General features: G+C 39.4%; 1 protein-coding gene across 9 annotated transcripts in view; it reads right to left on the bottom strand.

Annotated features, from left to right (window-relative positions):
- Nucleotides 1-25968, bottom strand: part of WDFY3 (WD repeat and FYVE domain containing 3) — a 139864-nt gene that overhangs the window by 59393 nt on the left and 54503 nt on the right. For 7 of the 9 annotated variants that reach the window (XM_015276464.4, XM_015276469.4, XM_015276467.4 and 4 more), the window contains exons 9-20: nucleotides 25513-25679; nucleotides 22233-22700; nucleotides 20823-20921; nucleotides 16153-16346; nucleotides 13943-14400; nucleotides 12254-12337; nucleotides 9360-9537; nucleotides 8757-8971; nucleotides 6792-6904; nucleotides 3974-4205; nucleotides 2024-2124; nucleotides 778-996 (exon numbers count right to left, since the gene is read on the bottom strand). In XM_015276464.4, coding sequence (XP_015131950.1) covers nucleotides 778-996; nucleotides 2024-2124; nucleotides 3974-4205; nucleotides 6792-6904; nucleotides 8757-8971; nucleotides 9360-9537; nucleotides 12254-12337; nucleotides 13943-14400; nucleotides 16153-16346; nucleotides 20823-20921; nucleotides 22233-22700; nucleotides 25513-25679 — 2528 coding nt within the window. Of the gene's footprint in view, nucleotides 1-777; nucleotides 997-2023; nucleotides 2125-3973; nucleotides 4206-6791; nucleotides 6905-8756; nucleotides 8972-9359; nucleotides 9538-12253; nucleotides 12338-13942; nucleotides 14401-16152; nucleotides 16347-20822; nucleotides 20922-22232; nucleotides 22701-24103; nucleotides 24204-25512; nucleotides 25680-25968 lie in introns of those variants that run through there. The other 2 variants (XM_040699143.2, XM_015276471.4) reach the window with 2 other exon arrangements.

Below are 25968 nucleotides of genomic sequence, written 5' to 3'. Positions count from 1 at the left end.
ACCTGAGCCATTCTTTGACTACAAGAATTCAGCTTTCCAAAGAAAGAAAAAGGTGTCACTATCTTTCTAATTTAAGAGCTTTAGTTCTACCCTTGTACAATGAGTCTCCAGCTCTCAAGTTTTAGGTTTTGAACAACTTTTTGAGTTTCTACTTAGAGAAAATAATATGAAATTTTGTGAATGTCTATTTATCATGAAGGTAAAGAATATTCTATAACAGCCTGCTTAGGTTTTTGGAAATAATTACAATTGTGAAGAAAAAAATATTCGTGTTTATTATTCAAAATGAAAGAACAGAAGACTAAAGACTGTGCTGGTTCGGCAAAGTACTAAGCCTGAAATGCACAGAAGGCTGCTCCTCTACCCTCTACTCATCTTCAGTCATTGGCCTGCCTGAACTGAACATTTGGTTTGGAAGCTCTAAAGAAGGATAAAGCAGGAGACAGGAAATGGCTGAACCTGAGGCCTCTAACCACACTGACAGCTCTCCCAAGCAAATTCAGCAACCTTGTCAGCTTCACTTTGCTTTTTTATAGCACTTACTGTAATTCCTCTCTTGATCTCAGATGCCAAATGCACCTACAGACTCTTTCTGCAAACTGATCACATCATTAAAACATAAAGGAAATGACTGACTGCCTTCAATTAGCCGGCCAGCAAAGCTGGTGAAGCTCCAAGTTCAGTCACACACAATTCTTCCACACAAGGCATTTGTCTAGTCTAGACCTAGACAATCATAACATTGTCAGGATTATCAGACAACACAACAACTCTTACCATAATTTTGAAGTAATTCTTCTTTAGTTGAAACAATTAGCGACCGGTCTTTTGCTGAGAGGACGATGGCAAGGCACACATAGTGCTGCTCCGAGGAGTTTGCGCGCCGCACTACAGTAAGAAGTCTGACAGGATGGTTATTAGGAGGAGTACTAAAATGTTCAATGCAAAACCAAGTTGAGTAGCTTAAACCAGATGGTGGTGGGAAAAATCGTTCACCTAAGAACAAAAAGGAGAACTCATTATACAGTTGGAATAGCCACTACTCAGTACACCTAACATGCTCCTATCCCATTTTTTTCCCAACTGCTCAGTTCCTCAGCTGATACTAGTTATGCCTTCTCAGGTTCTTCCTTTGTGAACCTTGATGCTGCTATTTTCACTTCCGACAGAAGCCTGCAGAAAAGTCACATGAGGCTAGCTCAGAGGGACTCCTTTCAAAATCAAGCAAAGCAACAATTGCACACTATTCTTACCCTGAAGACAAAAATTAAAGATGTGCTTGTTCAGAACACCCACACTTCACTGCCCTAAACAAAAGAGGAGGATCTAAGAGAGGGTTAATATCACTATAGGATACATTTTCCACAGGTGTGCCTGAGTTAGATCCATCCAGTCTTCCTTGCCAAAGATCGCTCAGCCAGATACACCCAACCCTTTTTAGTTTCCACAGGTTCTCTCACAGAACATCAAAGAGCTCACAGAGTTCAATTGCTGTCTGACACTAATCCCATCTTACTGCAGCAAAACTTGCATTTAATAATACTTAAGACTTATTTTGATCAACAGATCATATTCAGTTAGCCCCACAGCATACCAGGTCACTGTAGGCCGAATAGCTTGCAGTGAGCAAATATATGGGATAGGAAGCAATTTAGATGGGACTTTTAGGATTATATTTTTAACTGCATCAGTAATACATTCAGGGAACAATCCAGCAGAAGTAAGCAACAAGGATGGCCTTACAATCCATCCCACGGTTCCTATGATCTGGCCAATTAAAGTTAAGAACAAATGTAGGTACCAGCTTATGTTCTTCTGAAAGCCTTGTACTTTGAAGCAATTGCACATCTGCGTGTTGTATAGTTTTTCATTGTCTTAGGAGCAAAAAGTAACAGCAACATAAAAATCAAGGCATGCAAAGTTCTCAATTGTGAACGTGCAATAACCAACCCCATAACATCACTTCATACCTGAACATCATCTGGTAAGAAAATACTGTTAACAGTAATACCCAGGTACTTACCAGTTCCAATTCCACTGACAACCGCCCCATCAATAAGTCCTGTCGTGACAGCATTATTGGTGGGTGCATTGTGGGGAGCCAAACTTGGCAAGAACAGACAGCTGTTAAACAGAAAATCAGCATCACACTAGAGTATATGAAAGCCAGGATAATCAGAGTTCAATACACAGTACATATAACCTAGAAAAACATACCATGAGTACATCATCACTCTCTATTAATGCAAGTATTTCTGAAAAGTGGAAATTAATTCTTAAGATTTCTCCTTGTGAGGTTAAATTATCTTTAGCGCAGAGACCTTTGGTACTCTATGTCTTTGGTGTAAAGGCACAGAGACTTATATTCATGTTGCCCCATAGCATTATCTGTTCCCTTGTGGATGACCATAACTCTCTTCACACCCTTTGAGACGCTCTGGACACTCAGAGTTACTGGATTAGCTAAATATTCTAAGGACCTGGTAAACACCTGGTATGTACACCCACACAGTGAAGTCATATTTCACAGAACTACATACAGATGGTTTTTACAAGAGCCACTGATGCTGTGGTCACAATGGAAACAGGAATCAGGAGTACAGCTCCGGGTACAAGAATATTTTAAGAGCTCAGACAATTCCACTGCTCAGCCTACCCATGGTAAAGGGAATCCCCATAGGAGTTCAGCTGCTAGAGTACACTGATGGGCAAGACGCTTTGCCTCTATTATTAAGACAAAAGGTAATTGTTTTCTTGATATTTACCCTCAATTTGTGGGGTCACAGCTATCTTCCCCTTGGTTACAGTTCTCATTATGTACTACTTCTTTCATCCTGAAAATGTTATTTGCAGGGAAAGCCCCTATTGTTACTGGTGTTAGAAGCATCGCAGGTGTCCACCAACTGACATGAACTACCATGGGCACTTTGAAACAGACCAAAATACCTTTACATCTTTTAATTGTATGGCAGCCTTATAGGCAACCCAGTGGAATTACAAGGGTTTATTACACGAGTTACTTCTGACTGTGTTAGCAGCACCTACAAATCTCCTGGACCAATCACAGTGGCAACTCATTTTGTTAGCCTATTTTCATTTGTTCTTAGTAGAAAATGTTTTCCTCTTCTGGGGGACACAGAACAGAACTTTGAGCAACATCTGTTTTCCGAGTCAAATCAGTCCCTAACTATACTAGATATAAAGGTTAGATGTTAAACAGACACATCTCTGGTTCACAAAGCTCTGAAAGGAACACAGAGCAACGGAGATCTGAAACACAGGCTAGTATTTTCATTTTTTTTTCTATTCCACTGTGGCAAACATTGGTATTAAATACGTGCTGAGAAGGGTGTCACATTTTAATCCTCTGAACAGCCACAGTAAATCACAGTAGATGATCTTTACTTAGCAAGTGTTTAAGTCAATTAAGAAAAAAAAGCAAGAGACGATGGCATTATGTTCTAAAATACTGAAGGAATTAATTGCCATGTTCAGGCTCTATTTCCAGTTAATTATCCACTTTTTCCAGTTATTTGGACTCCACATAGTTTCCTGCTTTACTTATGTTTCTGCTTTGCCTATTTCCTCATTTTCAAGTTCTTCAATAACTTTAAGCAGGTTTCAGAGGATTTGAGTGGTTCAAAAGTCACATGGAAATTCTAGCAACAGCTGTTTTTCTGCAGGACTATGACAGCATCTCTTTGTTACAGAAGGCCCATGAAATCCAGATCCAACAGCATACTATTAACACTGTGATACATGTGGACTTGCACTTTTTCACATGGCAAGCATTAGCTTCAGGTCAGTGACAGAACGGACATCAGTGGCATGAAGCGTTTCTTTTCTTTAAAGGATTCATTTGTTTCCAGACTGCAAATAGTCCATTAAAAATTTCAATCGTTCCTTTGAAGGAAGAAAGTAACAGAACAGTGCGTTGTGCCCTATGCTTTTTGAGAACACTGTGGTACCTTACCCGAACCCTTCAAGAGATGTGTCAAATTCGATGAAGGCAGGAGTGACTGATGAGCCGTGAAGCCTGATATCATGGGGTGTTGTCATGGACACCAAGCACTTCACTCGCGTCAGGGGGACTGTGCTTCCTTCAGCTGGTTTGAGCAGGCTCCTACTGATCCGGTAGTGGCTATCTTCATGCAAACTGAAGACGCTGTCTGAACCCAGACCTTCCATTGAGGTAACCATGCTATCTGCAGTAAGAAATCAATACACAATACAGTATTGCAAAGAGAAGGCATTTTCAGGCTTTTTACTGGGTCTTTCCAGAACAACAGCTGAACGATCAAGGACTGCCTACAATTTCAGTCTCTCCATTAGAAGATCGAGAGGTGGAAAGCACTGCTCTCATCAGAATCATAGAATCATTAAGGTTGGAAAAGACCTCTACGATCATCCAGTCCAATCCCAACCCATTCCCCCCACCATGCCCACTAACCATGTCCCTCAGTGACATATCTCCGTGGTTCTTGAACACCTCCAGAAACAGTGACTCCACCACATCCCTGGGCTGCCTGTTCCAATGCCTCACCGCTGTTTCCTAACATCCAACCAAATTATGTAAGTATTCAGCGGAGGCAAATTGATTAACATCTTTGCAAAATGGCACACAGATTTGGCGGTGCTATCAGAAATTGAGTGAACAACCCATCCCATTACCTCACATCCGAAAATGCTCCTTTCACATAACTCAGGCACATTACTATTATATGGCTTAGCAGACAGGAAAGGAACTGCTTCATCTTATTCAGATGCAGTAGCTCTAAACTAAAAGCCTCAGAGCTCAAAATAAGCAGAGAAGCTCAGATTTGCTCAGAGACTGAACATAGCATACCTAACAAAGGTAGTTTTGCCTTCTCTTCCTTAGTTTAGTAATTTTTCAAATTCCTATTTTCACTTTTCACTGTTTACTCTTCCCCCCATCCTTTAATAATACCCTATTAAACATAAATAAATAAAAGAATTCAGTGCTGGCCAAGAGTGCTTTCCCTTTTCTCTTTTCCATTGCACATACTCTGATGACATAACACAAATAGAATAGAATGCAATTACTAAATCTTGTATCTCTGAAATTAAAATGAAACGTGAGAGTTTTGTAGACACTGGAGAGAAGGTATTTAATGCTTGTAACTTAACACCATCCAGGATACTTTTTAGTTCCTTTTAAATAACTCAAGCATTAAGATGTGAACAATGCTTTACAACGCACTCTTTCATGACCGAGTCAACATCCAGAAATAAATATCAGATGCTTCGGAAACTCACCAACTACATGTTTGCACTACCACCCACTGAGACTTCCCTGTACTACGTGAATGGCTGTTCCCAGGCTGTACAGCCGATGAATAATAGGAGAGAGGGGCACGTGTGGAACAGAGGTTCAGATCAGCTAGTGAAATATACTGATATTAAATTCAAGCAACCCATTACAGACATTCAGCACAGTCCACCAGGCTGATTTATCAAATAGCTGGAAAACATACGCAAGTGCTCTAGTGCAAGAATTAAAGCTGATAGGCCATTGTTGTATGAGGTATTTTATCAGACAGAACACAAAGAAATAATGTATGTTTTCATAGAGCACGTATGTACATCTACAATCTAACGATATCAAGTAAGCATTCTGACTTACGTACAGAAATTTCACCTGCCACCTTCCTGAATCCATGGGAGAGACTACGCAGATGTAATGACATGATGTGAACCTTGAAGTAAGTAAGTTGCTCTGATAGTAACACCTCTTATTTATTTCCACGAAAAATACAGCAGATACAAGGAGTACAATAACACTACTTCACAGAGCAAATTCTCAGGTACAGAACACTATTTTTCAACACAGTCATTACCATTAGCTACACACTTTTGCTAGTGACAAACAAGAACCTGTTGGCTGCACTCATCAAATCTGCACCAGTAAAGGTGGCCCACCATTTCACAGCTGCTATGACAGCATTGTCACTAGGAAAATGTTGCCCACGCAGTCCAACTTCCACTGTGTTTATATCCACAAACGTTCCACAAGCATAGATGAATGTCAATAGATAAAATTTCTTTCATATTTAGGAATACAATTCCACACGTTTGCTTCATACACCCTTCCATGTCAGATGCCATTTGGTCAGACTGCCCCTCTGCTGCTGCCTTCTGTCTCATGGCAACAAAATGTAATAGTATTGGCAGGAAGGTTCAACCTCTACTGCCATTCCACCACCCCCTGACATTATAGGCTAACATCGTAAAATAGGAGGTATTACTTTCAGAGCAGCCCTCATATCTGAGAACAATATTTTTCCTTTTACTGTTAATCAGCTACAACCTTAGCATCCACTAAAAACCTGAAACCCAGCTAGTATCAGAGATTCACAGAATGGTTAAGGTTGGAATAGTCCTCTGAAGGTCATCTGCTCTAGCAAGGGACACCCATAGCAGGGTACCCAGGCTGATGTCCATGTGCATTTTCAAGACCTCCAAGAGACTCCACAACCTCTCTGAGCAACCTGTGCCAGAGCTCCATCACCCACACAATAAGGATGTTCCGTATTTAATTGCTACTATTTGTAAATTTAGAAATGTTTATTTCGTACGCATCTAGTGATGTAATTAAGTACCGTGTTCCCTCTTTTTTCCAATGAAATTGTCCTGATGATTCCACATTCATACAATGTTGGGGCAAAGTTATGTCTTTCTGCATGTTTATGTACAAATATTTACATAAATATGCAGCTGGAGGATATCAGTAAAATGATCTTTACACAAACTTCTGGTACCTCAGCACTTACTTCTCATTTCTGGTTCAAAACTCAACGAGCTCGGTTTGTGCACGCGGTACTGCTTCAACAGCCTTTTGTCCCAAGCTCCGCAATTCAGAGGATTTCCCAAGCGTAAAAATTCCCTAGGAAAGAGGGCAAAAAAGAATTTGAGGATCACATTCTCAAGTTTTTGTCCTAGGATGGCACCAAATACAATACCATTAAAAAAAAAAAAAGGTTAATTACTTCATAGAATCATAGAATGGCTTGGGTTGAAAAGAACCTCAAAGATCACCTGTTTCAACCCCTCTGCTATGTGCAGTGTTGCCAACCACCAGACCAGGCTGCCCGGAGCCACATCCAGCCTGGCCTTGAATGCCTCCAGGGATGGGGCATCCACAGCCTCCTTGGGCAACCTGTTCCAGTGCGTCACCACCATCTGAGTGAAAAACTTCCCTCTAATATCTAGCCTAAATCTCCCCTCTGTCTTAGTTTAAAACCATTCCCCCTCGTCCTATCACTGTTCACCCATGTAAACAGTCATACCCTCTCCTGTTTGTATGTTCCCTTCACGTACTGGAAGGTCACAATGAGGTCTCCCTGGAGCCTTCTCTTCTCCAAGCAACTTTAGTATATTTTTAACTAAGAAACTAAAGAAAATACAGAATAATTACAAGAAGCCCACATAACTGATTGGAAACTTCAAACTTTGAAGATATGCTATCAAAAGTCGATGTTATTTCAACTAATCAAAAAGGCTTTAATAAAGCAGACAAGTTCTTGGCAATAAGGCCACCACATTCTTGGGGGAGAGGATCGGTATCCCTGCTGCATGCTCAAAAAGCTGAGCTCACCTAGAAACCACAGGCTCACATGAAAAAGTAATCTCTGCATTGTTTCATCCATCTGTTCAGTTATAATAGTAGGACAGTTTCAGAGCTACCAACACCTGTACTTACAGATGCTTATGGATATCTACTGTATCTGTAGCTACAGCTATGTTATCAGTATCTATGACTTAGGATGCTTAAGCCCCTGTAATGACAAGTCTGCACACTGCAGTGATTTCCAGTAATTCCAGATGCCACCAAAGGGGAGCGACATACTGCCCTGGTTGTATCTCAGCCACTTACCTACCCACAGAGGAGTGTAACATCAAATTCCTCATGCTAGGTATGAAACTCAAAAGAGAGAAACTGAAAAGCGTAACACAGCTGTGTGGGTATCAACAATTGGTTCCAAATATGCGCACAATAAACTTTTCAACCTTCCTTTTCTAGCATCAGCAAAGAAGTATACGCAAACATTCATGCACTAACATACAGGAAGCTCAACTTTCTGAAGTTTTGCTTCAAAACAATTTAAGTAAATTCTCCTTTCTATCTCAGAATGTGTTACAGCAGAACTGGTCCAGAACCAGGCCAGGCAATGCTACCAAAGTTGAAGAAGAGGGCAATCAGCCCCACTCTTGCTAGAAAGGCTTGATTTCTCCAGACATTTCTTCCATCACATCCCAGTGTTTCCTTCACATGTGCTGAAGGGACAAATCAAACAGCTGCCATGAAGCTTTTCCAGTCTGGGGTATTTAAAACTACTCATAAGCATCTAGCGATTGACTCCCTTCTGTAGTACCATCACTTTTACAATCTTTGTGTTTCCTCTTGCTGACAGCCTAGCCAGGGACTGCACTATGGATAGCCTCTCAGTATTTACAGGAAGGAAGGAAGTATGCAACTTCAGTGCAATCTCTGGAAAAAAAACAACTCATATTTCCTTCCATCACTCTCCTTCCCCAGTTCCCCACATCTCCAGGGCTACATGCTGATTAGCAGAAGCAAGACAGGCTATTTAAGGAGAAATAAAGCAGGATTCTGTGCCATCCACTGCCACACAAGGCCGTTTATGCTCTCTAACAATCTAGGCTATTTACAGTCAGCCAGCCTCAGCACAGGCACAAGGGCCTGGCTCTGCAGGACTCAATGGTGTCGTTCTGACCTGAGCACCATGGGCTGCAGTGCCTGGGAGGCCAGCCTTTCAAACATCCTCTGGAGTGGGGGATGCAGCGAATGGTCCTCATCAGCCAGAGCAGCACTGCATCTCTGGAGAAGGCGTGCGTGGAGCCCAGCTTCGCACATGACTTGCTGGTTCCTCTCCGTATGCACAAGGGACTGCAGGATGTTGGCCACTGCCAGTTGGAGGTCCAGTGCATGCTGAAAAGAAAGAAGAACGTGCAATTTCAGAAGAGACAAAGTGAGAAAACCCTTATGCATAATAATCAAAGGGAAACCACCCTTGGAAATCAATACACAAAATGTCTTGTATTAAGTTGTGTGTGCACCTTGCAGGGACAATGAACACCTGCATCACCATCTTTTTTGGAAATAAGAAATAGGAGTTTGAGAGAAACAAATGAAGTCAAGCTAACACAAAACGATTTCTATCAGACCCTTCCTACATAACTGTTTAACTTCATAGCTCTGTGAAACATACGAGTTTCCTGGCAGGAAGTAAGAGTACACCATCTCTTTCTTATATCCTGTAGCCATCCTTCTATCCAGTCACTCCCAAAGCAGAAGACAACAGGGTTGTTTTGCCCACCTCTGGGTGTGTAGTTGATCCAACAGAGGCCAGAAGATCCAGCATCGCAAGCATAGCACCAGGGTGAATAACAACCGCATCAGAGCTTTGCATGGATGTAGATCCCGTTTGCAGTTTCACATCAGGTATGTTTTTCTGAGGGCAAACAGGAGGTGTTGAAACAGAATGATATGCATGCCTGCAGGGAAGAAAATAAACAACACACCATTACAATCCCCAGCTGTTACAACCTTTGTTGAGTTTTGGAGGGGTTTTCTGTTTGTTTGGGGTTTTTTTGTTTGTTTGTTTTTAACTGCTGTGTAAAGTCTAACCGGCACACTGATGTTACCAGTACTCCTTTCCCTTCCCTCAGGTCAACATACCAAGCACTTTTCTCAAACCAATTGATGAATTTCCCCACAGACAACCCAGAAGGGTCTAAATTTCTCAAGGGCACTTTAACACTGTAGGAACCTGTTCCCTAGGTGATGCACAAATTAAAGACCACGAAAGTTGCCTTTCTCATTCCTGTTCTCATCCTAGTTGCAACAGCAGCAGGCACAGACAACCAATACTCCTGTTGAAAGCTGTATTCGTTCCAGAGAACCCACTCCTCCCCAATTTCTTTAACAAATACATATGAAATTTGCTATCAACCAACTGTGGGCAACTTCTAACCAACCGGCAGGAACAATGTTTGTCTTGGTGCACGCCCCTGCCAGCAGCCCATATGCTCTCAATCTTACAGTGACTGTTGAAGCAATCTCATTTTACACGAATCTTCTTTAGCGTACATATGTACACACATACAAAGTATTTAAGGTATACGCCTACTTGTGAGAAGAAAGAAAACATACTCTTAGATAAGAGTTTTATTGAGAATGAAGTACTGCTTGCCATTTTACAAAAAGTGACAGCTAAAAAAGGGTCTCCCCTTCTATCCTATCAGACAAGACAATCATTTTGTCCCTCCTGCTCCCAGTGAGAAAGATTTGCCTTCAACAGAAATAACGCTCACAGACTCTCACTGTCTCAGCCATTAGGCACCTTTCATCAGGAAACCCCTTTTTCCCTGCTGAAACAGGACACACAGGGGAGGTGACAATGGCTGTAAGTACAGTTCTGTCCTAACTATTTCAGCGGTTGCATCTTGAACACACAAACCAGCAACAGAAAGCAAGATCATTTGTGGTGAAAGCTGGAGGCACTGCTTATTTTAGCCAAAGACGGGATATTATAAAATACAGCACAATCTTTCTGATTGTGCCAGAAAATGGGCTGTATAAGGAGAGTTTCAACAAAAGCATGCCCATCAGAAAGATGGGAGACAGCTCAATGGAAATTTGGCATCTGATAGAGCCCTACATCACTTTTTGACATACAACATTGTTTTAAAAGATGAAATTTCTGATGCTTCACTCCCGCAGCTAATACTCAGACCACACATAGAACAGTGCAATGAATCTAAGAAAAAAAAATCTGTCCAAATCAATTTTCCCAAAGTTTTTCACCAACTCTTTAACCACCAAATCTCCAAACAAACTTCTCCAGCAGACTTAACGCTTGAAATACTTGGTAGATAGAAGCAGTCTTGTTTGTTTCTTTGAAAGTTAAATACAATTAAGAACAGCAGAACAACTTGAAATAGTATCGTACAGAGAAAGTCTCCTAACCTTTTCTCTTTCTTAAGACAGAAATTTACATATATGCATTTTTTTCTTGCAAAAGTCTTCCTCCCAACACCTGGAGAGAACCGCCATCTCTTTGCAACATAACCCTGATAACCTCCACATAAGTTTTAGAGGACACAATTTAGAAATCTGATTGTATTTAGCAATGCTTTTCAGTCTAACGAAATTCCTCTTTTCAAAGCACTCTAGGAGAAAACTTCCATCCAATTTTAAGCACAAACTTTACTTCTAAGTGCCCTAATCAGCACTATCGCGTCCACCTTATTAAGTCAACTTAGAAGCTGCAATACAGTAGTACAGGAAGAGCCTAATTAAACTCCCAGTCAATACCCAGAATGATGAACAAACAAGCAGATGGCCCTTGTCTCAATCTGCCTGCCCTTTGACATTGCATGCAACAAACTGATCAGGGGTAACAGTGGAGAGCAGGCAGTTGGCTTTTCTGTCAACAACATAGCAAAAAGTTATAACCTAAAAGCAAACATTAGTAAGCGGTGCTTTGCACTCTACTTGAAAACACCCTAACTTCCCTATGCAGTTTCCCATGTGGAAGTAGTTATATAAAAGCAATGAAGAGTCAGTTCAAAAACACTTCCCCCAGGCAGGGAAAAGACCACAGGTCTTACAAAATCCTGCCAAACTATCGATCAAATGCTATACATCAGCAACTCAGTGCACACTCTGCAAAAAATTAATTTACTCATGCTTATACATTATTCACATTATCCCCCTAAGGAGGGAAAGGAAGAAGCAGGCAATGTAAGAAGCCACTCTGACCAAGTCTAACTGTTACGAATGAGCACTCTAACAAGCCATTGACCTTCTGACTAAAAGTACCTCCTCCTGAAAAATTAATTGGGTATAACAATTGGGGAAAAACAAATCCTGCTGCATTACATCACAGACTAGCAGAGTCTGAATTTCTCTGAAGTGCTCCTGATTGTTTTTACATTTCTTAGATCACATTCTACTCCAGACCTTTTGATTTTCAGCCATTAACATAACTCAAAGTAATTTGATTCCCTGGAGAAGTTTTGCTCTCATATATTAGCAGAACTACGTACTACTCATTATGAAATACACCCTGACGTTTATTTCATCCAGTAAGCATACAAGCAGAAACGGACACCTCACAAATAGTAGCAACCTGAGAGAAAAATGAGAATGAAGAAACAACAGTGAGAAACCAGAAGCAAGATGAACTTCTCTTAAAAGGATCGGTACCTTTTCCTCGACAAAGCTGGCGTACCCCAGGGAGAGGGGAGAGAGGTCTCATTTGTCAGGCAAGGAGGGATCTGTTCTGCACGACTACAGACAAAACAGACAGGGGTAGGACAGAGAGGTTAGAGAAGAAACCAGAGGTCGAAAGCTTGTTAGTTTTACACAGCCATCACCAACAATGTCTCTACTAGGACTCATTCTTCAGAATCAACACAGATGACAAAGAACGTTGCTGAGCTTCACTCATCAGGTCAATGTGTGGACATGCACAGCACATCCCTGTGTTACGGTACGGTTCCACAGTGCTTGTTCATTACTTGGTAGAGTTTATCAATGTGATCACATTGGCAAAACAGAGCATCTTTCAATATTAGCAGAAATTGAGAAGGGAAAGTAAAGCCTGAGCAAGTTAAAGTGATCAACGTAGTTAAGACAAAATCAACATAAACTTCACAAGGACTGATGATCAGAAAATTCAAGAAAGGAAAAAGCAGTCACTGAAAACGACAACAAAAAAAGAAACTAGAGGTAGCTTATGCTGAGGCATCAAGGAATTTACTTACCCCACCGATTCCTCATGCTCTACTGCTAGTTAGGGTCATAACTTCCTTCAGCATGCACAGCACTTTCTTAACACGCATTTTCCTCTCACAACCAGAATATTTTAATAATCTCTTAAAATGAGATTAAAAAACTAATTTCTGTACTTGGTTTGTGAGGTCTTTGTTTGCTGTTTTAAAAACCCAGAAGAGATTACTTGCTGCTTTGGAGGAAAATCTTTCACAAACCATGAAGTCTGGTGCTTCACCAGTCACCTACTTCAAAAACCTGACCAACCTCCAACTCTATTAATATCTGGACATATACAATCACACCTGCAACACCGGGAAAAATCAGACCCTTACTCTGACTGGAAATCAGATGGCCCATCTTTGAATAACAGGATTATATGCACTGAATACCTGGATTACAGAAGCTTCAAGACCCCACTTATAAAGGGGAGGATCTGTATCTTATTTTCTTGGACCTTGAATGATACAAGAGAACTACCTTCAGATAAAGCAAATCTTAAATACAAACCTCAGTATGTCATTCTGTACAATCTCAAAAGACACACTTTACTTTTCATTCCTCATATCAGGTGTCACTTAAACTCTACCCATTTAACTCTGAGAACGTCTTTCAGTTCATTATTACTACTGACAGGTTAGATAGAACTTGAAGAACATGCCCATCTATATAAAACAAAGTAAATTTACCATATTCTCCACTGACTTGTTTTAAAATTCCACATTTCAATGGAAAGAAGAAGTTAAGGTGTAACGTTGGAAAGCCAATTTCTCATTTAACTTAATAAATGCATAAAGTTCTGGTCATTCTGTATGATAAAGCCATCAGGTGGCCTGTTTATCAACCAACAGGCTGCTTAAACTCATCAAATATAATCACAAGCAATATCTCAGTTTTAATTGCCGCCGTGACAAGAACATTCAACATCAGAGGGAGTGTCTCATACTCTTGAGAACACCAGAGAGCTAAGTCAACATTTGGTGAGACAGAGACATCTTATTTCTCTCAGCGGAGTAAAGGAACAAAGAAATAGATCTAAACGGATATACAAAAGCTTGCCATGAATACATTGAAAGGAAATTACTTTGAGGAACACCAGGGGAAAAAGAACAGAGTTCATACCTGTCAAAAGAATCTGTTGCTACCTTGTAGAGGTAAATAAAAAGTTTGCTGCAATGTCTTAGCGTAGGTGACACAGAATCGAGAGCGATTAGGTCATCCTCCAACAGTCTTTGAAATAATTGTGTATTTGAAGGAAAGACATTCAATGGACTTATTTTTCTTGAGTCTGAGAAGCAGCCAAGCAATCGAACAGCATCTGCCAGTTTTTCATACTGGATCTCTGTTTTGAAGAAATGAGAGTTGGCTGGCTCATAGCGCATTGCTGCAGTCAGCGTGCAGAACACCGTGTGAAGCAGTTCAAACACTTGATTCTGGTTTACTTTCTCCCAGCCATTCTTCGGTGGCGAGCACAAAGATCTTTCCATAGCAACGAGCAAAGATGTGACATACACAAATCCACCAACTTTTCTAAAAACAGTTCTGGTGCGATGGCTTTCTCTTAGCACTGACAGGAGGGCCTACCGACACAACAAATAATCAAAATGAAGAAGAAAATAGAACACCATTACTAATTCCTTGAAAAAAGATAGGAAAGTTTCTGTTTGATATACAAGCAAAACTATTGGCTTTTGTCAGACTTAGGTAATGCATCAGGTCTCCAAAGACCTCTGTATTTTAAAAGTCCACATCCATATTAGGTTTAATCTTTCTCTACATAGAAACCCATAAATATTTGAGCTGAATGAAATATGGCATTAAAAGAGTTGCCCCCAAAAACAAACCTAAGAGAGAAACACTTATGCAGAAAACGCTACTGGTCGAAGGAAATACAAAGCTACAGCATCAACAGTGAAAACAATGTGGATCTCAGTATCACAGAATAACATCCAAACTTCTGTGAAATGGGGGACTCAGTGATGATGGTGGGGGAAAAAACACTCCCACACTACCTAGAAAAAAGCAGCTGTCACAGGAAGTTTGACCCACTTGTGAATAAACAAAATAGAGGGGAAAAAAAAAAATATCTCCATATCTTATGTCACAGGCAGCAGAAAACTGTCACTGTTCCAGAAAAAAATAAAGTGCAAAAATAAAGTAAATCTTCCATCACTGAGTGTTCATTTCTTCAGAATCACACTGTTTTGAAGCACTCAGCGGATGGACAGTGAAACAGACTGTTTTACTCTTTCAAGGGCATTATCTCATTTCCTGCCAAACCTGGATCAAATTTATGGGACGTACCACTGCAACAGTCTCGATGGTCAATTCCACCACCAAAACAGTGCAAATGGAGGCAAATACAACAGGTCAGATAAAGAGGACAGGAACCTTGACTTACTGCCTTAAATCCATTGGGAACTGTTGTAACTTTTCTCTGCCTTTGTGCATCATGAATTAGATACGCTTAAAAACTAGAAGATGCTGACAGGCAAAATACGTTAAATGAGTCGTTTTGTTATTAGCTTTCCTCTTTCTCTTTTAGAATAACATATGGCTGCTCATCTGCCAGAGGAATACTACAGCTCCTTCTAACAAGGATGAACCTAAATGTCTGCCAATTCTCTCGAGTAACACTCATGTTTACCCAATACTACTTGCCTAGCGTTTCTAGCCTAACATAACAGTATTATGTCTATTTTCAAAATAACATTAGCTATTCTGAAAAGAAATTGTGGGTTTAGATTAGCAGCCAAAAAGCTTGTAAGAAATAACAGTTGACAGCCTTCTTCCTCCACTGCCAGGCTTCTTCTGCAATATTTCCAGTTTTGCTTAAGAAAGCAAATTTTTTTTGTTGTTTTTTTTGTTTGGGTTTGTTTATTTCTTTTTTCCCCTCATATAGACTTCTATTCTGTGGATACTAACATTTACAGTGACACATTCAACTTTTAGAACTAACATATTGTGTCATAATAAAGTAAGGGTGTCTCAAGACAACAAAAGCCAGTGCTAAAAATACACTTGTGTGCTACACGCTTGATTCTTTCCCTATGTATTCTCAAAACATTTAACTGAATAATACTCTGCAGGGAAGACTATTATAGCTGCATAATCTCATTCCCTAAGGCTGATGGTACTAAAAACAAAATCACTCACTAGTTTTCATCTCTGTGATTCTGAAACCTGTCGTGGATGGACAGAAGAAAAAAAAGCAACAAATATACTACTTTCAACTCCATAGACAGTATACGTGAAATCCCCTTGTCAGAGTATTCTTTAAAGAACTATAGATGAATGTTTTAGGAAAGAGTCCTAAGCAGTACTTCATTTACCCTTAAGATGTCTGTTTTCAGCTGCAGTTCTGTAGGTGGAGCGGAGTGCATCAGTCCCAGCAAAGTGCCCATATCATCTTCCCCGCTAGGTGATAACACCAACTGCTGGATGATCATCAGCGCGTGCTGTCGGCACTGCGGATACTTCACAATGTTGTGCACGCATCTCGCACCGCCAAACTCCCTGAAAATACCTATGCAGATTGGGGGGAGGGATGGGAGGGTCGTAAGGGTAGCAGCACAAGTAATAAAAAATATATAAGTCAGTAGCAAATAACAACAAAGAAAACACAAAAGACATTTCAATTCACTTGTAAAGATTGGATTACAGGGTTTTAGCTGGATACTTAATGACTTTTACTAGTCTTTGCCTCTCACAACAAAATAGAACTCCTCTTCAAACATTTTCCACCAAAGGCACCGAAAATAAGGGTTCCATTCTAAAAGTCTCCTCAGTAATTCTGCTACTTCAACAAATGTTATTCTTTTTGTGATACAGCTTAAAGAGTCAACTAAAATAAAGATGTAACAAAAGCTGCACCTTTAGGGAAGACTATCAGCTATTTTCATTAAGGATTGCGTTTATTACTCCGGAGTAATTTGGTTCATTGCAAAAAATGTAACTGAGCTGCTGGACAAGAGCAGTCAGCTACGAGTACTGATCTGCTCTGTCCACAAGAACTGTGAGGTAATACACAAGCTTTCTTTCACCAAGATCCATCTCTGCAGCAATGGAGCTTAAACAAATAACTATTCTCAAGCTTATTGGATATACAGAACACGTGCAATATTAACTGAAAATTGTCCTAAAACCTCTGATCTCTGGAAACAGGGCCACTGTACTCACATTCCTGTCCTGCTGCACAAACAGGGACTACAACTTCCCTGAGAGTTGGTTTCTTCCCTTCTGTACGGCTCTGTCACACAACTGAGCTTGGAGCTACTGACCAAAATACAGCCTTCAGCCTCTGCAGTCCTTACAAAAAACCTCTGTGGTTCCATGCCACAGCTCTGACATGTCTTAATTCTGTGTAATGAGAAAGCCCAAGCTGAGCATTAAATGTTCAAGTGTATAATGGATTAATATGATTTACCTGTAATCTACACTAATTCCTCTCTGACACCTTATTTCAGCCTAGTTGGTCTGTTCTTCAATCACCATTCAAAGGAGTCCAACAATGGGTTTTTTTCCCCTCTCTCCTGACAGAATAACTAGCTTGATGGGTACAAGGGCAACAGCACATTATGTACCTCAACATCAGTAAAGTTTCTGGCAGCGTTATCCACAGCATCCTCACAAGCAGCCTGACACAACAGTCTAAATGCAATCATGTCAGACTAAATACAGAACTAATTGAAACATCAATTCAGAGTAACGTCTGCTTCTCGACTGCACCCCCCTGATTTGACAAAGGACACTTCACCCAGCTTGAGTGCTGTGAATAATGCCTTTACTGACATAAGCATGAGCATATTTAGCAAGTATGTGGATAAGGTTGAGTTGGCAGATGTAAAAATCCAGTGTGTGTTGTGGACAAAACTCAAGAGTCAGCTCTAAAAAAAAAAAAAGCATAGCAATGACATGGCTTAGACAACAGGGGAAGTTTCACAGGATTAGACACTTACCATGAGGCTGTTTAAATAGCATATGGGAAAAAAATGCAAATTAATATCATAGGACATTAACAAGAATACATATAGCACCTGAGACACAAGACAAAGATAGAAGTCATCCAGCACACATATAGTTGTTTTAAATACAATAGCTATTTGCTGTTGACTTCCAAGAGTGCTGGCAATGGGACAGATGACAAAAAGACTTCAGCTTAACTCGCAACAGAGAACACGTTGTGTATGAAGAAAAACAGAAGTAAGTCACAAAGACCATAGAGAGAGGAAAGCTATACAGAAGCCTGGCAGGTTTTTCAGTAGCTATACAAAACATCTACTCAGAACAACCTATAGATGGGTTCAGCACACACAGCCAGACTATATAACCTCATATCCTTCCTAAAGAAGTATCACTACGTTTGTTCAACTTGGACTCATTCAGAAAATACCTAGATATTATCTTTCTTTCCTCCAGAGTGCACTAAGATGCAGTTACTTCTCTACCCTGAATCTCAGCTGTTACTCCCAACTACAGCTTTTGGTAGAGTCCTTCAGAATCAGCAGTGCTATAATTCCTTGCTGATAGCGAAATGAGACATGTTGGCACCCAGTTCTTGGCCTCCAGCAGAAAGAGGAGTTGTCTTCCGCTTGTTTTCACTGATAACAGACATTCTTGCCCTACTCAGGCAAGATTTAAACTCCTCTGAAGGATTTGAATGACAACACAGAATTAATGTATTAAAGCATTTTTACCCACGAGGCAAAGAAATACTATCTACCAGAATTGCATTAGTCAAAAGCTCAAGGAAAGAGACTTTCAGTGAATGCATACACTCCCAAAAAACAGGAAAACATTAAAGAATGGAGGGGGAAAAAAAACAGTGAAACTTCTTTTTTCCCCGTAAGTCAAATAATAGCCTCTATGTTCTGATTCAGCCTCTAGCATAGCTTTCAAGTGATGTAACGAAATCAGTTTTCCAAGTAAGTTGTGATTTGTTTTTGCATGCTATTAGTACATAAGCACATGAACTTGCTTTTTTGTTTTATTGCCAGAAATAACCATGGGATTCAGATGAGAACAAGTATCTTCTCCACACTTCTGTAGGAAAGGAGAAGAGACAGAGTCAATTTTCCCTTATCTTTTCTTAAAAGAGAACACTTCTTCCCAGTATATCCTCCTTAACCTGGAGGGAAGTCATACACTCCTAGAGCTGCAGAATCCTTCAGCGACCCTATACCTAGTGGCAATAGGCTCATCTATATGATGGCTCGTCAGTCCCTTAAAATTACTCCCATCTGTGGATTACAGGCAGAAAGCTATCACTTTACACCAGCTCTGATGCACTTAAGAACACCTTTCCAGTCCAATATTCCCTTGAGTTAATAAAGAGACAGCCATCAACTCAATGGAAATTTTTTCAGCAAGCCACTCTGCTTTCCATGACCATTTTGTTGAATCCAAGAAATAAAGCAGAGGCGCAGATAGAGAACACATTAATTGCCAAAGGCAGAAGGACAAAATTCTTTTAGAAAGCTTGAGCTAGTACAGTCTTGTCAAATGTGAAAGGAATAAAGTTGAAGATGTACTCCACAGTCTGACTCACACCCTATTGATTCCTGCTTCCTTTTTTCATTTATATTTCGTTTAGAAGCAACTCACTTTTGTAACTATCACCTTACCCTGAAACACATACACACATATCACTTCTCTTTTAGGGCCAACTGTACGGCTTTGAAATTTGCTTTTATCCAGAAAAACTACACAGAAGTATGAATGAACTCATCTATATCATAGAATCATCACAGAATCATAGAATGGCCTGGGCTGAAAGGGACTACAATGATCATCGAGTTTCAACCCCCTGCTATGTGCAGGGTCATCAACCACCAGACCAGGCTGCCCAGAGCCACATCCAGCTTGGAAGACCACTGCAGGAGAAGAGTTTAAAAAACAACAAAACCTTTTTTTGTTGTTGTTTTTTGTTTGTGTGGTTTTTTTTTTGTTACAGCATTTTGTTCAGCAAAGTACTCCAATTTGACCAAAAGTTATTGAACATTGAATCTGTATTTTGAGAAAAAAATTTGCTTTATCAACAACACAAAAAAGTTAAAAGCTTTCTGCCATTAGGCCAGGAGCTATGTTTAAACAATGAGCAGTCAGTTGAGCTGGACAGTTGTAGGATTCCATTCTTAGACATTTGTCATGGATTCTAACCTCTCATATTGAACTGAAAACAGGAACAAAAACAGAAGGGAGTAAGAAGCAGTCAGAACACAAAACAATAAAGAAGAAACGGGAGAAAAAGGCCTCTGTGGTTAGAAACTTTGTTTCTCCAAGGTGGTGTCCTTTTCCTCCCCTCATCTTCTTCCTCCCATAAAGCAAAGCAAAAGGTGTTAAGAACACCTATCACTTTTTCAGCTGTTTTATTTTAAGTTCTCAGAGACAATTTGTACTAATGTGAAATAAGGCATTTTCTTTTTTGATGCTGTTCTGCATCAGATAATGAAATAATGTACAGCATAATCTGCCTCGTTCAGAAGAACAGATACTTGTAACTGAGGCCTACTTATGGGTACCAACTAGGAATATACCTACAGAAAAAGGAAACCCGCCTTACACTACAGATGGCACACATTTCTAAATCAAATTTCAGTAGACATAACATTGTCAATAGAAAATTACATGTCTAATTATGCACTTAAATTTGTCGTAAGAAAACCAGCGCTACGAGCCCTACTACAGATGACTGCAATAACATTTGAGGAGAAATGGATGTGCATGGTTCTTTTTAAGTAAAAAACTGCCAAGAGGATCAAGTCAGAAAAAAAAAAAACAACCACCAAAAAAGTATCTCAAATTCCTTTATGTACTCCAAGTTATGCTACTGATTTTCTCTTATGGAAGAAAACTTGGCAAGTAAGAAAAAGGACATTTCACTGTGATTAATTGCATGAAGATAGAAAAATCAGGACTATTTTGTCTTTAGGCAAATTTCTCAATTGCATTTTTATAAGTCCTTTGTTTTTATAAGTGCTTTGCCAGTGGTCTTTCTACTTACCTGCATTTGTGTTTGAGCCTTGTAGTAGAACTGTCAGGGTCTCCATAACCAACAAAGCCAACTGCTTTTGGTCCTCAAATGAACTGTTTCTTGAATCCCCTAAAAATAATTGCAGAAGTAGAGACAGAATAAAAAATAAAATGAAATCACTCTTTGCTAAGATGCTTCTTGATTTTTTCCACCAACGCTTTCAATTTCTTTATTTCCCCGGAGAAAACAAACTAACCAAATTTCAAAGCAAGTCTGTATGAGCATCCACAGGGAAAGCTTGAGTATGAAATGCGTGAAAACACCATTTATAAAACCAAGAATTTTAACAGAAGCTTTTGAGTTCTGTGAGCTCAGTGGCTGACAGTGCAGCTGTATGTGTTGTTCCATGTCTCCAAATACTGTTTCTTCAAGTCACAATGCCACATCATTGATGAAAACCAACAGGATCTGCTTTGTTCTTTAAGTACTTGCAAAGAGAAGTTCCAGACAAAAGCACAAAACTACGTCTACCGAAGTAATTTAAATGTGTTGATGATTTGACAGGTGTAACAGATGAACCTACACTGCATATAGCAATTTAAGCACAGTATAACACTCCAGAAAAGAAGAATGATTATTAAGCTGCAAGGCGGAACATGAGGGCAACATCCAACCAGGCAGCACTCTAATCAGATGGTGCCTTCATCCCTTTATTGAGAAGCACTTGAGAAATCACATATTTTCCAACAACAGTTTCTGGCAATGTAGGTTTTTACATATAATCAGCTGACTCACAAGCAAAGCTTCATTCTATAAACCCAGGTAAATCAGCCAACAATAATATATAGAAGTGTCACTGACACATGCTAATTCTATTGCTGTTTGAGTAAAAAATACATTAAAAAGCATGCAAATATGATTTGCACTTGCCAAGCAACTAGTGGCTTAACTCTGAGATTCCCAATTTTGGACATGAAAACACATATATAATTTTTTTTTGTAATGTTCTTACTAGAATATAGACCTAACGTCTTTAAAAAAAGTCAGTAAACTTGAATACACAACCCCATGAAGAGTTTATAGCATTCCTAGGGGGCCAGGCAAGACAATTAGGGTGAAGCAGGGGAGAAATGGGCAGGCTACGTATTGTTTGTTCACTCTTTCTTTTGACGTACAGTAACTTTAACATTAAAAGCAATATATCGAAAGTCTTTGAAAAAGTAAAGTATGAACTCTTACTTTGATTTTCTGAGATTGCACTGTGAAGGACAGAAAGGAAGAGGGAACCCCAGTGTGTTTATAGGATGGCACAGGAGTACCTGCCAGAACTCTGCCCTTAAGAGACACATTCCAACTTTCTTCCTTTTCCTCATATCCATCATCCTCCAACATTCCCAGCCAAAAATACATGCATTAGTAAAATGGAAGACCACACACTACCTTGATCATTCAAAGCCTGAGTGGGATCTTTCAGAAGGGCTGCATATTTATGAAGAAGATTTACCATCACCTCCAAAAGCCCCACCTCCCTGAAGACATCCTTAAAGATGTAGTCGTGACGGGTGAATTTCAGGAGCGTCTTCATGGCAATGATGCTACAGTGATAAGAAGTGCTGGATTTTAAAAGGATGCTCACACTGATCAGTTCTTTACAGGGTATGTAATTCAAGCTGAAGACAACAAATTCCAGCATCTCAAAGTATTTGGTCTGCACTTCTGGAAGTTTAGAAATTTTCTCTGCAAACTGAGACAATGTGTGCTGTGATTCCAAAATGAAGTAATTGGCATTGTCCGCCATGTAAATATTCGTGATGGCATCAAGGATAATTTGTGCTAGATAGCTAGTTTTTGCTTTCAAAAATGCATTCTGAAGGACGGAAAACGCTTGGATATTCCTCACGCTGTGACCTAAATTAGGAAACAAAGTGGGATGGGAAGAAAAAAGTGAAAGTTCTTGATTGTCTCAATGAGTACACTTACTAATAACATTCCATGCATTCTAATAAGCGTGGTTAAAATAACAGTAATATTACTCTTTCAATTAAAATGGGCTCTTCAAAAAGCCTTTCCATAATCAATTATATTGCAAATCCTATGACTTACTATTTGTTCAGATGACGTCTTTGTCTTTGAAAGCAAGTGTTTACACATGCAGCTAAATGAATGATAGTTTCTTCCAAATAGGGAAGTAGGGTGACCTACTTTTAAAATTTGCAAGGGGATACAGTTCTAGAGAAAAAATAAAGCCTGCATGTCACCTATCTGGTGTGTAAGAAAACACATGACAGAAACAGTAAAATGTTCTGCATTCCGTAACACAGAAGACCACTACGTCCTTCACAAGTTTTAGGGAGGCTAAGTTTAGAAGAACATGCATCTGATCACCTTCATTTAATAGAGCAATAAACAATGACAAAGCCTTATCAGTTGAGTTCAAAGCTGAACAGCATGCATGGCCTCTGAGTTATCATGTTCCGTTCACTCTTTGGAAATTGTGTGATAAAAGAGAGCTAAGTGCAGAGAAACTCCGGAGGGCTGCAGAAGGCCTACATTCAACAGAGAGCATGCTCTTGCTCAGTTCCATATTAGAATTTTAATGAATAATCATACCATCTAAATCAGATGATGGCATTGGGATGGCTTTTGGGAATCAGCCTGGGAATAAGAAAGCTTTGGCAAGGTCCAGTACTATCAATAATTAGGAAATTAAAACAATTGGAAGAATTTGTGCTAATATTACTGCTACAGTATGCTTTACAAAGACTTCCTATCTCTAAAAGCTAGGTCAAGCTTCTTTTAATTTCCATAAATTTCAATCAAATCTCATTCATTTAGCCAAAGACCGCCTTGTTTATGTGTGTTCCTGTGCCCCCCATAATCTTCAACGGGCAGTGCAGATATTACTCTACTAGAAAGTCGCCTCAAAGCTCAGTGTTGTAACTTTTACAAGGATAGTACAACTCATAGTGGTCCAATCCCACTGTGCAAGAATCACCTCATGATAAATATCCACTGGAAAAAAAAAATACGTATAAAGGAAAATCAGGATGCTCTAACAATAAAACCTTACCTTCAAACAAGCTAAAAGTAAATCATTAACATGATTTCCAAACCTTTTACAAAAGAAGAATCTTGATTTGTTGTGTATGCTCTGTGGAATACTACTGTCTCCATCTTTTACAAACTCAGCTGTCCAATTTAAAAGAAAATTAAATTATCTCAGTGTCTGCCCTCACTACTTTCCCTGCTGTATTTCTCCAGAAAGGAACAAGAAACTTCCTTGAAAAGTTACATGCAACAGTTTCACTTACTGGAAGAATATTCACAGTACATTGCAAGTCATATTCATTCATTTCTAAAAGAAGGTGTTTTGCATGCTTTCTTTGAAATGAAAAATGTTGGAAAGTGGACGGAGTTCAAAAAACATGAAAGGAACATAGGCAGTGACAGACACAACTGGTTATGTTCTAATTAAGTATAAGCAGTTGTTTCAGGCAATCAAGCAGATTAATGCATTATCTTTGTTACAAGGACCCCTGAAGAAACCAAATCTTCACCAGCTCTACAGAGTTCAAAACCTAAAAAGATTTAAATAAAAGCAATTAAGGAAATGTGTTAATACGTCCTCCACAGATAACACATCAACAGAACTGAGAAATAAACAGGATAGATGTATGATAGATCATGACAAACATGATAAAATGAAATATGAGGTGTTTTTTTTTTTTGAGAACGTAAGAGATGGTTGTTCTTATGTTACTATCTCAAAGCTGATTAGCTTAGGCAAAAATCAGCATTATCACCAGAACATGAACAAACTAAACTCTGCCTATATCATCTTTTCCTCGAGTGCAAAGGGAAAACAGATTCCATAAGTAATAAACTTTTTCAACACCAGAAAAGTGATTGTCCCAAAAGCTTAAATATACAAGAGAAATGGTCAAAGTAAATCTGTTAGCATACAAATCTATAACGATACACCTATCACAAAACCTTTGCAAATATCTCCAGTGTTACTAAAACCAAAGAGAAGCCTGAGAAGCAAGCTAGCTCCACAGTCACCTGCTAAACTCTACAGTCCTTTCTTACATGCAAAATCAAACTGCATTTTAAAGTGTGTAGAATCCAAATTCTGTTTTTATAAAAATCTTTCCCCTGCAAACTTTCTCAACCTTGGATTCGTATCATAATCCACTGTGGCTGCAAGCACACTGCAGGTTTCACCACTCTGAATGCTCACTGGTGATGAAACAACGACAGCTCACAAGATAGCTTTTGTCAGCTTTAGCATGTGTAACAGAAAGTCAATCTCCACAATTAAAAAAAAAATATACAAAACAATAACAAACCATCACCAAAGCAGCGCGTAACCCTTCAGTGAGTTTTGTGAGATCAGATTAGAACATTATAAATCAAATCAGTGCATCTCCCCATACTGATAATCAAGATGTCCAAATAGATACTGTGAGCTTTGTGCAGATGTTTGACTTCCCTACAGTTCTCAAAAACAAACAAACAAAAAAAAACTGTGCATTTACTTCTTTTTAAGTATTAAACCCAAAGAAAAAGGACCTCTAGGACAAGATAACCAAGCATTTAATAAGCAATCTTAGTAGAAGTACTTATACTCAATAGCAAACAGTTTGCATAGTACACAGCTTCTCTTTATTTTATTGTTTATATTTTAAAACATACAGTGAGGGAGGGAAAAAATGCTCACCTTTGCCTGCAGGCTGTGGCACTGCAAATCCAGGTAGTAGGAAAGGTACCCCTGTAGTAACACCAGCTGGTTTCAATTCATTTACACCATATGTTGTTAAGGACGTAATCAAATTAACCAAGTCCTTCAAAGCATCCTTCGATTCAGCCTCTTTTGCCTGTTCTAATCTAAAGGATACAAAAACAACAGAAAACTATGTTAGCATGAGTTTATTTCAACTCAAATCACTGTCATCAATGATTTCTTTCATTTTTCTCTGTTAACTTAGAGAATAACCTCAAGGACCCTGCACACTATTTTACACATTCTCCATTCACGTTTCTAACCATTCAGTCAGTCAAACATTAATGAATTCACGACAGCATACATTTATTTCCTATAGAAATTCACTTCATAAATCTTGCCATGAACTCAACAGCCTGCTAGAAAGCTGCACAGATACTAAAAATTAATTAT

This window comes from Gallus gallus, chromosome 4, assembly GCF_016699485.2.
Source record: "Gallus gallus isolate bGalGal1 chromosome 4, bGalGal1.mat.broiler.GRCg7b, whole genome shotgun sequence".
Taxonomy (NCBI): domain Eukaryota; kingdom Metazoa; phylum Chordata; class Aves; order Galliformes; family Phasianidae; genus Gallus; species Gallus gallus.
Note: the sequence above shows the minus strand (reverse complement) of the source record. Positions and strands in the feature narration are given on the sequence as shown.